Here is a 13681-nt window from a genome sequence, read left to right as displayed (position 1 = left end):
AAAGAATCAAACTGCTGGTAAATTGTGTGGGAAAATCGCAATTTAAAATCTGATAATTTTTTTGCTATGCTTGTTTGTAGGGCTGCAAAATTTGGCCAAAATTGAGTGATTATACATCAATAATTATACATCAGGCCATACAATAATAATAATAATAATATATTACTTATTGTTTTTTAATAATACATTTATATAATCTAAATAAAAACAAAATTAAAAATACTGCTAATGTAACATTTCACTGCAAAAAAAAATAAAAATTGAGTGTGTGTGTTCTAACCGAGTGTGTTGGCGATTCCCGTTTTGACGCTGGACATTCCCACGTGACTGATGCGGTTCTCGTGTTCGGCCTTCACTAACACCACGATCTTAATGTTCCACAGCGTCTGCACTGCGATCTACAGCCAAACACACACACACACACACACACACACACACACACACAGATCAAACACTTGTGTGCTTCACTCGTTCAGTTACTGCGGAAAGTTCAGCCACCAGATGAGAAACACAGATGAGCAACACGACAGAAAGACACATTAAACTCTAATAAAGTCGCAGGGTCACTAAACACACAAACACACACGCTGGATGTCATCTGGAAGATTCATTTACGATTCTCTCTCTGCTGATTTTAGCTGAATCTCTCTTCATTTACACGGTTTTCTTGCTTTGATAGTTTGGTCTGAGCTCACTGATCATCAACTTGACTCCTAACTAAAACTATTAAAAACATTTCTCTTAACCAAAATAAAACCGAAATCAAATAAAAGTTACAACAATTAGAACTGTTGACTTGGGAACTAACTGAAATATGTTTAAGTTAAATAATTAAAATCGTTAAATGGAAATAAATTATATTTTAGTGAAATAATACATTTCACTAAAATCTGAAAATATAAAAATAAAATCTACTTCAATTAACAAAAACTATAATACTATAATGTAATTATATACTAATACAATAATATATAAATACTTCAATAGCAAAAACCTAAAACTAATAAAAATGCCAAACGCACATAAAACTAGAAAAAAAATAAATAAATTGAAAGCTTTGTTTTATTTTTTCAGTTGTTTCAAAATATGAATACAACTATAATAGCATATAAATAGTAATCTTAAAACAAAACTTCAAACTAATAATAAAAATGTCAAAAGCACGTAACAGAAAGAGTAAAACTGAAAGTGAAATGTGAGAATATGAGGCTCAGAGCTGCAGCGTCTCACGGGTTTGTAGTCGATCTCAGTGTAGTCTTTGAGGGCGCAGCGGAGCGTCTCCACCCACTCCTTATCACACACAGAGTTCTCCTGCGTTCCCAACACATAGATGTCATGAGGGATCGTCACCGCCATCTCATCCAGAGTCTTCCCCAAACCTCGGGATAACATCCACGAGCCCATCGACTTCGGAGCAGGAACACTGCCTGAGAAGAGACGGAGAGTGTGTGAGTGAGTGTGTGTGTGTGAGTGTGTGTGTGAGCATGAGAGTGTGAGCGAGTGTGTGTGTATGTGTGTGAGTGAGTGTGTGTGTGTGAGTGTGACTGATTGTGTGAGAGTGTGTGTGTGTGTGTGTGTGAGCATGAGAGTGTGAGCGAGTGTGTGTGTATGTGTGTGAGTGAGTGAGTGTGTGTGAGTGTGACTGATTGTGTGAGAGTGTGTGTGTGTGTGTGTGAGCATGAGTGTGAGTGAGTGTGTGTGAGTGTGTGAGAGTGTGTGTGTGTGAGTGAGTGTATGAATGTGTGAGCGTGAAAGTGTGTTTGTGTGTGTGTGTGTGTGTGTGTGTGTGTGTGTGTGTGTGAGCATGAGTGTGAGTGAGTGTGTGTGAGTGTGTGAGTGTGTGTGTGTGAGTGAGTGTATGAATGTGTGAGCGTGAAAGTGTGTTTGTGTGTGTGTGTGTGTGTGTGTGTGTGTGTGTGTGTGTGTGAGTGAGTGAGTGTGAGTGCGCAGGAGAACTCATAGGTAAGATTATTGAAAAGGTAGTTTTTAATCAGCTGAACAACTACTTAAAGTCAAATGGATACCTGGACAATTTTCAATCTGGTTTCCGAGCACATCACAGCACAGAGACAGCACTCATTAAGATAATAAATGATATTCGCGTCAATTCTGATTCTGGCAAAATATCAGTGCTGGTACTACTAGATCTTAGTGCTGCGTTTGACACTGTCGATCATAACATACTTTTAGAGAGACTAGAAAACTGGGTCGGGCTTTCTGGGATGGCACTCAAATGGTTCAGGTCATACTTAGAAGGGAGAGGTTATTATGTGAGTATAGGAGAGCATAAGTCTAAGTGGACGGCCATGACATGTGGAGTCCCACAAGGCTCAATTCTTGCACCGCTCTTGTTTAACCTGTATATGCTCCCACTAAGTCAGATAATGAGGAAGAACCAAATTGCCTATCACAGCTATGCTGATGATACCCAGATTTACCTAGCCTTATCTCCAAATGACTACAGCCCCATTGACTCCCTCTGCCAATGCATTGATGAAATTAACAGTTGGATGTGCCAGAACTTTCTTCAGTTAAACAAGGAGAAAACTGAAATCATTGCATTTGGAAACAAAGATGAAGTTCTCAAGGTGAATGCATATCTTGACTCTAGGGGTCAAACAACGAAAAATCAAGTCAGAAATCTTGGGGTGATTCTGGAGACAGACCTTAGTTTCAGTAGTCATGTCAAAGCAATAACTAAATCAGCATACTATCATCTCAAAAATATTGCACGAATTAGATGTTTTGTTTCCAATCAAGACTTGGAGAAACTTGTTCATGCCTTTATCACCAGCAGGGTGGATTACTGTAATGGTCTCCTCACCGGCCTTCCCAAGAAGACCATTAGACAGCTGCAGCTCATCCAGAACGCTGCTGCCAGGATTCTGACTAGAACCAGAAAATCTGAGCATATCACACCAGTCCTCAGGTCCTTACACTGGCTTCCAGTTACATTTAGGATTGATTTTAAAGTACTTTTACTCGTTTATAAGTCACTCAATGGCCTAGGACCTAAATATATTGCTGATATGCTCACTGAATATAAACCAAACAGACCACTCAGATCATTAGGATCGAGTCAGTTAGAAATACCAAGGGTTCACACAAAACAAGGGGAGTCTGCGTTTAGCTATTATGCGGCCCGCAGCTGGAACCAGCTTCCAGAAGAGATCAGATGTGCTAAAACATTAGCCACATTTAAATCAAGACTCAAAACTCATCTGTTTAACTGTGCATTTGAATGAGCACTGTGCTATATGTCCGAACTGACTGCAATGAATTTTATGTATAATCATTTTCTTTAAATTTATTTTAAATCATTTTCTATATCATTTTAAAATTCCTTGTTTTTATTATTCTTATTTCCATGTTTTTATTGATTTTAATGTCTATTTCACTTTCTTTTATGTAAAGCACTTTGAATTACCACTGTGTATGAAATGTGCTATATAAATAAACTTGCCTTGCCTTGCCTTGCCTTGTATGAGTGTGTGAGCGAGAGTGTGTGTGTGTGTGTGTGTGTGTGAGTGAGTGAGTGTGAGTGAGTGTGAGTGAGTGAGTGTGTGTGAGTGAGTGTGTGAGTGTGAGCATGAGAGTGTGTCTGTGTGAGTGATTGTGAGTTAGTATGCAAGTGTGAGTGCGAGTGAGTATGTGAGTGTGTGTGTGTGTGTGAGTTCATGTGTGAGTGAGTGAGTGAGAGTGTGCACGTATGAGTGAGTGATAGCGAGTGTGTGTTAGTGAGTGAGTGTGTGATTGTGAGTATGTGAGTGTGTAAGTGAGAGAGAAAGAGTGTGAGTGAGTGTGAGTATATGTGTGTGTGTGTGTGTGTGTGTGTGTGCGCGTCTCACCCATGTTCCATGTTCCGATGAATATGGAGATCATGTCGGGCTCATCCTGATTGGAATGTTTGTTCTTCATGAGTTGCAGCAGTTGGCAGAACGCTTCCCTTTTCTACGGGATGAGAAACAAGCGATTAATCAGTGGTGTGTGTGTGCGTACAGATTAAACACACACTCTATTGAGTACCTCTAAAATCTGAATTCAGAAAGGCCAGTGTTAATCTGCACAACTCACTTTTGCACTGGCAAATATGAAATCTTTCCTCTGGCTTTTGTCTTTTTCCTTCTCAAAGACGATTCCGAGTTTATTCTGAACACGCTGAGACTTTATCAGCTGCCGAACTACAAACACAAACATGATTTTATCCTGTGACAAAGCCTCTGTGGACAGCACAGACTCAACACTGCTAGTGATGTGAGAGTATGAGCGCTCAGCATCATCATCAGACTCACTCTTGTCGTGTGTGAACGTGTTCCAGTCTTCCTGCGCGTCCTTCATCTTCTTCATCACCACCAGTTTTCCTCCCTCTACATCCACACTCAGAGAGTATTTCTGACTCTTCCCGATCTTCGTCAGGTCAGCCAGATACACATCCAGTTTCACCTGAGACACACACACACACGCACTATTTGGACTGCACTGATTATTACTCAGAATGTGTGTGTGAGTGTGTGTGTGTTTGTACCTCAAAGGTCTGCACAGGAATAGCTTTGTGTCTGATGGACAGCAGCGGTGAGATGTTCGGAGTAGATGAGCTCATGTCCTGAAGAGCCTTCAGAGCCTGAAACGCAGTGTGACAGAATATTAATACATTATTAAATGCACTGTTAGTGCAAAGAAGAGGAAGACTATTTATAAAAATGAATGAATGAACAAATAAAAGTAGTAACAATAAATAAATAAATAAATAATATATTTGATTCATTATGTGCCTCTCTCATCCCCATTTATGCATTTAGCAGACACTTTTATCCAAAGCAACTTACAATGAAGGAAAAAAAACAATTTAGTAAAGCCAACAATTTTAGTAATAATTAATAATAATTCATTTTAATTTAGTAATAATTAAATTAGTGCTGTCAAACGATTAATCGCATCCAAAAGAAAAGTTTTTGTTTACATAATATATGCGTGTATACTGTGTATATTTATTATGCATATATAAATACAAACACATGCATGTATATATTTATGAAAAATATGTTATGTTTATGTTAAATATATTTATATATAATATAAAATATAATAATATAAATATATACATTTAAATATTTTCAAAATATTTACTGTATGTGTGTGTATTTATATATGCATAATAAATATACACAGTATACACACATATATTATGTAAACAAAAACTTTTATTTTGGATGTGATTAATCGCGATTATTTGTTTGACAACACTAAATTAAATATATAATTATTTAAGAAATAATAATAATTTAATACATAATTAAGAAATAATAATAAAAACAATAAATATAATAAATAATAATAACAACAAACATTAATAATAATAAAGGGATACATAAGAAATAATAGAAGTAAATAAAAATAATACTTTAAGAAATATAATAATAATAATAATAATAATAATGACAGAAAAGAAAACAGAAAACAAGTATGATATACTCAAATGCTCAATATTCATGATATAGTCAGTGAATAATTATCAGATGATATCATCAAACTAAGTACATACTTTAAAGTACAGAAATTTGGGAGCAGCCAGTGATTCTTCGACTCTAAAATAGCATGTGTTGAATCTAATGATATGTCTGATGTCTTTAGCTGCGTGCGTGTTTACCTTCTTCTCTACAGATGACAGCAGATCTTTGAGGATGGCCAGTTTAGTGACTAGATGCTCCAGCTCTTGATCTCCACCCTGAGACATGGTCTACAGACAGAGATTACACGAGTAAAGAGTCAGTTAACAGACGCTTTTATCTAAAGTGACTCACATTTATTACACAAACACACAGTTACTCATTAATCACACAAAACATAATCAACCAACCCCAGAAACATAATAAATACTATAAACCATCTGAATGAATCAGAGCTACTAGTGTGAATCACAGACATACTGAGCCACACATCAAACCCTCAGCGCTCAGGCAGACAGGAAGTGATGTCACACCTGCTGGATCATTCTGGACACCATGGAGGCGCTCTGCTGATCAAAGACCTTCGACAGGATCTCTAGACCACACAGGACTTTATCCACCTCCCTAAACACACACACACACACACACACACAGAGAGAGAGACAATACTGTATGTACATATGAATGTGTGTGTGTGTGTACACTAGGGCTGTCAAGACATTCAAATATATCTAATTAATTACATGATGTGCTGATTAATTCATGTAATTAATGACAAATTATACACACATCAAAGTGGGCTGAGATATAGTCCCCTCAAAAGATCAAAGTCATTATTGTGTTAAATGAGAAAGGCCCAGAATACAGAAAAGTAGCTTTAGAAAGAAATAATTTGATTCAACATTGCACAATAAAAACAGGGTATTAATGATTTTGTTAAAAAATATTGAAATATGAAATGATTAAAAAGAAGAAATGATAATATAAATATAAAACTAAAAGTCACTGTTTTAATGAGTGAGTCACTGAATCATTCATTTAACCAATTCATTCAAACGACTGATTCATTCATGATCAATCAATGAGTCAATGAATCATTCACTCACATGATTTATTCAAATGAGTGAATCATTCAGTATCTAAGCAAGTCTGTCTTTGGCCGTTTCTCAAACGGAAGGCTGCATCCTCCGGAGGTCACATTTGTAGGCTGCATACATCATAAAGAAGATCTTATTTTAGAATATTAATAGTTATAATTTTGACCATTATTCTTAGTTAAGTGTAAATTGTTGTAATATGCTTTTGACTCCTGCATGTAATGCTCAGTTAACTGAAATAAACCAGGCTTGATGACGTATGCAGCCTGCAAATGCGACCTCCGGAGGATGCAGCCTTCCGTTTGAGAAACGGCCAGTATGAATCAGTCACTGAATCATTAGCTCACTCAGTTTGTTCAAAACTACAGATTCATTTAATAACGAAGCAAGTGACTGTCTTTATGAATGAGTCACTGAATCATTAGCTCACTCAGTTTGTTCAAAACTACAGATTCATTTAATAACGAAGCAAGTGACTGTCTTTATGAATGAGTCACTGAATCATTAGCTCACTCAATTTGTTCAAAACTACAGATTCATTCAATAACGAAGCAAGTGACTGTCTTTATGAATGAGTCATTGAATCATTGACTCACTCAGTTTGTTCATAACTACAGATTCATTTAATAACGAAGCAAGTGACTGTCTTTATGAATGAGTCACTGAATCATTAGCTCACTCAATTTGTTCAAAAGGCTCATTCAGAAGCAAAGCAAGTGTCTTTATGAATGCGTCACTGAATCATTGACTCATTTGATTTGTTCAAAACGGAGAATTCATATAGTAATGAAGCAAGTGCCTGTGTCCATGAATGAGTCACTAAATCACTGACTCAAAACTGTGGATTCATTCAATAATGAATCAGCTGTGTGCTGCTATGGCTTTGATTGGAACTATTTTCATTGGCAAAACAGACAATATTGGGCCAGTTTTACTAAACAGCGCAAATTAGCGCGAGAGCACAATTCCAAAACAGCGCTGATGGGTGCGGACATTTCTGCGTGTGATTTACTAACAATGCGCACAACAGCGGTACAAAATTATATAAATACTGTTCAGTTTCTTGCATAGACTGATTGTTTCGTGTCTTTAGACATCAATGTATCGCTACGAGCCGCAGGGTTTCATTTGGTTTTGTCGGTGTATGTTTTTTTTCTCTCAAAGCCGTGGGTCCCATTGACTGCCATTATATGACTGACAGACTGCAACGGTTTGAGTTAAAAATCTTCGTTTGTGTTTTACTGAAGAAACAAAGTCACCTACATCTTGGATGCCCTGGGGTAAGCAGATAAACATCAAATTTTCATTTTTGGGTGAACTATCCCTTTAAATGCTTTAATCATTTTAATGTGCTATGTTTTTCCAGAATGAATTGCAGCAGATGTAGTCTGTACCCATGCAGGCGTTTGCAGGACGCCACCAGAGTCTTGTTGAGGTGAGGAAGACTGTTTGCTCCCTGTTTGACAGCCTCCAGATCCAGAGCATAGCTGCCCTTCAGATACTCGTGAGAGATGGTGCTCAGGCCGTTAGACGCCGTCACGCTGCGGAGACAAACACGTCAATAATAACAATAACAGCATCATTCATTATTTATGCATTTGACAGATGCTTTTCTTTAAAGTGACGCACATTGCATTCAAGCTACACTTTCTTTTCAGTTCATGGGTTCCCTGGGAATAACGATTTTGAATTGCACTTGTTTACAGCAGGATATTTACCATACTTTCTGGAGTATAAGTTAAAACTTTCTAATAATCTGAAATGTGCTGCAACTAATATCCCAAAGTGACTTATACAAGGCAATTAATGTCAAAGCATACGCAAAATGCACTCATTTGCATTGATGTCAAATGAGAGAGGACTGTTTATAATGAATGTTGTTTATAATGAATGCCACTGAGTGTTATTTTAGTATCACTGATATACCACTATAATTTTGATTAGTATTTGAATTAGTTTTTTATTTTTATATTTTTGGTATTCATTTTAATATCATTTTTCAGTTTAATATCACTTTTAATTTAATTTTTGTGCATTTTTTTCCTCTCTTAACGATCAAAGTTTTGACCCGGTGCCGTTTATAATCAGGTTTTTATTTTCCAGTAAAGGAATAAAAATGTTATTTTATGTTATATTTCAAGTGCTCTAAAGCTTTTAAATGTACTAAAGTAATGTGAGTTCTCTCGGTGTAGTAACACAGAGGCGGGGCTTACTTCTCAGGGGGCGTGTCTGGACTGACGAGGGCGGAGCCTGCAGGGCTGATGGTGGAGGCAGTGCGTGGAGGGAGGGGTGGCTTCTCATCTTCACCATCTAAACACACACAGACACACACAGACACACACACAGACAGACAGGCACAGACGCACAGTCAGTCAGCTTGTGCTGTTATATGAATCATAATGTGAATGTGTGTGTGTGTGTGTACCCGAGTAATCTCTGTCCTCTGTGGTTTCCTCTCTCTCCACTGGAAACAGCAGTGTGGTCACCAGGCCTTGACTGGGCTGCAGATACAACTGAATCAACTCAGGAAGAGTCTTGAAGCGTTTGGGCTGAACGCCCTGAGACGTCTGAAACACACACACACACACACACACACACACACACACACACACACCTTCAGATAACCAGAAACCTGAGAACAGAGGAAACACTAAAACAGGAATAGACAGAGAAAACGCACACATACACTTAGAAAACCGGCCTGAGTCCACGTAGTTAAAGTTACTGTAAATAAGGTTAGCTAACATGTGATACAATAATAACACACAAACACAGGCTGATTCGGTGACGTCACACGCTGTGATTCATGGGAACAGAAGCTCGTTCACTCGCTCGTGATCACCATCAGGACATTTATGAGGGCTGGAAAAGCTGATGCATCTCACCAAAGAGCTGTACAATATGCTCTTACAGACGATTCACCATGAGAACCTCACCATAGACTCTAGTTCATTATTACACTCTTAAAAATAAAAGGTGCTTAACAGGTTCTTCACAGCGATGCCATTAACCATTTTTGGTTCCACAAAGAACCATTCAGTCAAAGGCTCTTTAAAGAACCATCTCTTTCTTAGCTTTTTATAATCTGAAGAACCTTCTTTCGCCACAAAGAAGCTTTAGTGAAACAGAAAGGTTCTTCACATGTTAAAGGATCTTTATGGAGCCATTTAGACAAAAAAGGCTCTTCAATGGCATCATGAAGCACCTTTATTTTTAAGAGTGCATGGAACCCATTTATTATGACAATAATAATAATAAATATATATTATTTTAATTATCACCATCTTAATTATGAAATAATAATTATTATATTATTGTTATTACTTAAATATTTTGGTTTGATAAAATAGTAAAATGAAACCAATAAAGAAATAAATGAATGCCTCCACCAAATTATGATAAAACTGTGATTTAAAATAATCTGGTTTGTTGTGGTTATGTTTTGTCTGTTTGAAGGGCCAAATTCAACTTCAACTTCAACTTTTATTTATTTATATAGCACATTTTAACGCAATTTTATTGCCCAAAGTGCTTCACAATTTAAAAGAAAACATACAAAAAAAGTCAATCATAATTTAAAAAATAAACCACTTAAAAAAAAAAAAAACCAACCCACAGAGAAAAGAGAAAAAGTAGTTCCTCTACAAAATGTCTCTACGAAAGTCTTTCCTCTCCGAAAGCTAATGTAAAAAGATGAGTTTTCAACTGAGACTTAAAAACTTCTAAGGATGGAGCCTGCCGAATATGAAGTGGAAGACTATTCCACAATTTGGGAGCCACGACCATAAATGCTCTATCACCTTTAGATTTTTTTTTGGAGCGAGGAACTGCCAGTAACAGTTTATTTGCTGATCTCAGTGTCCTAGCCGATGTATGGTACTCTAAAAGATTGGTGATATAACTTGGGGACATATTATGAAGTGCTTTAAAAACCATCAATAAAATCTTAAAATCGATCCTGTACTGAACTGGTAGCCAGTGAAGAGAGGATAGTACTGGAGTAATATGATCCCTTTTTTTCATGCCTGTCAGGAGCCTGGCTGCAGCGTTCTGCACAATTTGCAGACGAGATAGATGTCGCTGACAGATCCCAGCATAAAGAGAATTACAATAGTCCAATCTCGAAGTAATAAATGCATGAATAACGGTTTCTAAGTCTTTAAAACTAAGAATGGGTTTTAACCTGGAGATCATTCTAAGTTGGTAAAAACTACTTTTTACTACTGACTTTATCTGATTATCAAAACTGAGAGTTGAGTCGATTATAACACCCAGGTTTCTTACACTGTTTTTTACAGTTATTTCTAAAGGACCAAAATCTGACCAATTGACCAATAATCTGTGATTATATACCAATGACTATAACATAATAATAATAACAATAATAATTATACATTTTAGTGTTAATTACAATACAAATAATTATATATTAGTATTCATATTTATATATTTGTTGTAATTTCACGAGTTCACAATTACATATATCTTGTGTTAATTAGTTTAATTATCTGAACATGCTCCTCCCGAACTTTGTTAATAAAACATCATTTAATCAAACATTTATTTTGACAGCAATAAAATTTGAACATATATTTTGAATTTAAAACTTAAAACACACACTTGTTTACTCATCTATGTACATAAGCACGTCACAGACGTCTATTGTTTCAATATGAAGCTCATTATTCTGACCACAGACACAATAAAACATTACTGACTTCATTTATGATTCATTTCTAACTCTGAGGAACTCACTTCTCGAGAGTCTCACAGACACACACACACACACACACACACACAGACACAGACACACACAGACACACACAGACACACACAGACACACACAGACACACACAGACACACACAGACACACACAGACACACAGTACCTGCACTGCCAGGAAGTTCTCCTCATCAGGTAGGATCCTGTATGTGTGAACATGTTTCTGAAACCTAGAGAGACAGACAGGGAAACAGAGAGCGATTTATCATGTGGAAGAAACGAAACCAGGTCAGCGGTTCCACACACACACATCTGATTTTCATGCTGGGCTCAAATTTTCACTTTGTCTGCAGCATCTGAAACAAAAGTGTGTGTGTGTGTGTGAGAGAACTACAAACCTGTCTGTGTCAGTCAAACACTGCCTGTTCATGATGTGTGTACTGAAGCACGCGCGCACACACACACACACACACACACACACACACACACACACACACACACACACACAACTCATTAATAGTAAATCCTACACACTAACCAGAACAGAAAACTCTGCATTACTATTAGAAACATATGATGATATGATATTGTTTACTAAAAATAAAACTATTTAAAAAAAATTGTGAATTGAAATAAAAAGACTATTAAATTTCTTAATAAGAAATAAAATTTCAAGTTTAATTTGAAATACTACCATTACAAAACACTATATAAAAACTAAAACTGAACTAAACCTTATTGGGAAAAATACCTAAAAAATTATATTTAAAAAGAATAAAAATGATAGAAATGGCACAAGCATATAACAAAAATACTAAAAATGTAACAAAAATTTTACTTAAAATAAAAGCCAAATTAAAATATTAATAAAACAAATTAACAGTACATACATAATACTAAAATAACACTGAAGTGTTATAAAACTGAAAATATATATAAAAAATAAAACTTAAGTCAAAAGCTAAATAGTAATTTAAACAAATTTTAACTAAAATTAAAATATATCTGAAAATATAAAAACGGCATTATTAATAATTCAATATATTAACAAACATAATTGAAAAATTACAATGCTGGGGACAAATTTGTCCTAAAAGTAAGGTTAAGGTAGATACACACACAGACACACACACACACAAAAAAACAAACACACACACACACACACACATACAACAAACACACACACACACACACACACCAAACACACCAAACACACACACTCATGTTGTTTTGACTAACAAATCCATGAGCGAGTGTGTGTGTGTGTCTCTGTGTGTCTGTGTGTGTGTCTCTGTGTGTCTGTGTGTGTGTGTGTGTGTCTGTAGATCTAGAAACACAGCCAGAAATCTGAAAACCAAATCATTTGAGAAGCAAACTGTGTGATAGTGCGAGTTCTTCAAAACATGTTTGAAAACACATTGACTATGTATATTTGCAAATACATGATAACAGCATCAGTCTATCTGTGTGTGTGTGTGTGTGTGTGTCCATCTCTAGGAACAGGAAGTAGAACAGAGAGAGTGAAATGTAGAAACAGACCCAGAGAGTGTGAATGTCTGAGTGTGTTTGGCCTCCGCATCATAAAACACTGCATGTGTGTGTGTGTGTTTCTAGACTCTCCTGTGTCATATGTGACACAAACAATCACACACACACACACACACACACACACACTGTGCGGCGTCTCTAAATCATCATCAGTGTGTGCCAAGCGCCAGGTCGCTATGACAACCAAGTGCGTGTGTGTGTGTGTGTGTGTGTGTGTGTGTGTGTGTGTTTTAAAAGGTCACTATAATAAAAGAGAGAAACCTCCATAAACACTCATATATACACAGAGCCGCAGACTGGAGTTAAAAATACAGAAGCAGGCTGCATTCTGGAGTTCTCTCAACTTCAGACTAATCTTTGTTCTAATATTCAGAATAAACTGGTTGTTCACACAAACTACTGCTTTAACTTAACAACCCTTCCCCAGCGAGTAACCAGCTAACAGGGAACCTTCTCACATCTTTCAATAATGCTTTTTAACTTATATAAATGTTAGTCAAGTCACCTTTATTTATATAAGTATGTTTTAACAATACACACTGTGTCAAAGCAGCTTTACAGTATCAGATAGGAAAATGTGTCAGTAATGCAAAAAAAATAAAAATGCATTGCAATGTTAGAACAAAACATTCTTAAAGTAATGTTTATCACTTGATCAATATTTGATAAACATTCTCATAATGTTGAGAGAAAGAACAACATTCTTGAAATGTCCTTATGATGGTAATGTAAACATTTGATAAACATCTAAGAATCATTTTTGTAACCTTTAAGTAACGTTATAGTCACAACAAGAAAACTGGACATTTTAACGTTCTTAGAATATTAAAAATAAACTACTAGTTTGTTAGTAGAGTTAAACACGAG

The 13681-nt window shown here is 36.3% G+C and overlaps 1 protein-coding gene across 1 annotated transcript in view; it reads right to left on the bottom strand.

Annotated features, from left to right (window-relative positions):
- Positions 1-13681, bottom strand: part of LOC306851637 (phosphatidylinositol 3,4,5-trisphosphate 5-phosphatase 2A) — a 36150-nt gene that overhangs the window by 17130 nt on the left and 5339 nt on the right. Inside the window, exons 2-13 of the mRNA XM_079388025.1 lie at positions 11433-11496; positions 8970-9111; positions 8758-8854; positions 7939-8085; positions 5981-6071; positions 5648-5737; positions 4526-4621; positions 4293-4443; positions 4075-4181; positions 3849-3951; positions 1231-1427; positions 281-398 (exon numbers count right to left, since the gene is read on the bottom strand). Of these exons, the coding sequence (XP_079244151.1) occupies positions 281-398; positions 1231-1427; positions 3849-3951; positions 4075-4181; positions 4293-4443; positions 4526-4621; positions 5648-5737; positions 5981-6071; positions 7939-8085; positions 8758-8854; positions 8970-9111; positions 11433-11496 (1403 nt within the window). The remainder of the gene's footprint in view (positions 1-280; positions 399-1230; positions 1428-3848; positions 3952-4074; positions 4182-4292; positions 4444-4525; positions 4622-5647; positions 5738-5980; positions 6072-7938; positions 8086-8757; positions 8855-8969; positions 9112-11432; positions 11497-13681) is intronic.

The sequence above is a fragment of the Barbus barbus genome (genome assembly GCF_936440315.1).
Source record: "Barbus barbus genome assembly, chromosome: 31".
Classification (NCBI taxonomy): Eukaryota; Metazoa; Chordata; class Actinopteri; order Cypriniformes; family Cyprinidae; genus Barbus; species Barbus barbus.
The sequence above is the reverse complement of the archived record's forward strand: the minus strand, read 5'-3'. Positions and strand labels throughout refer to the sequence as shown.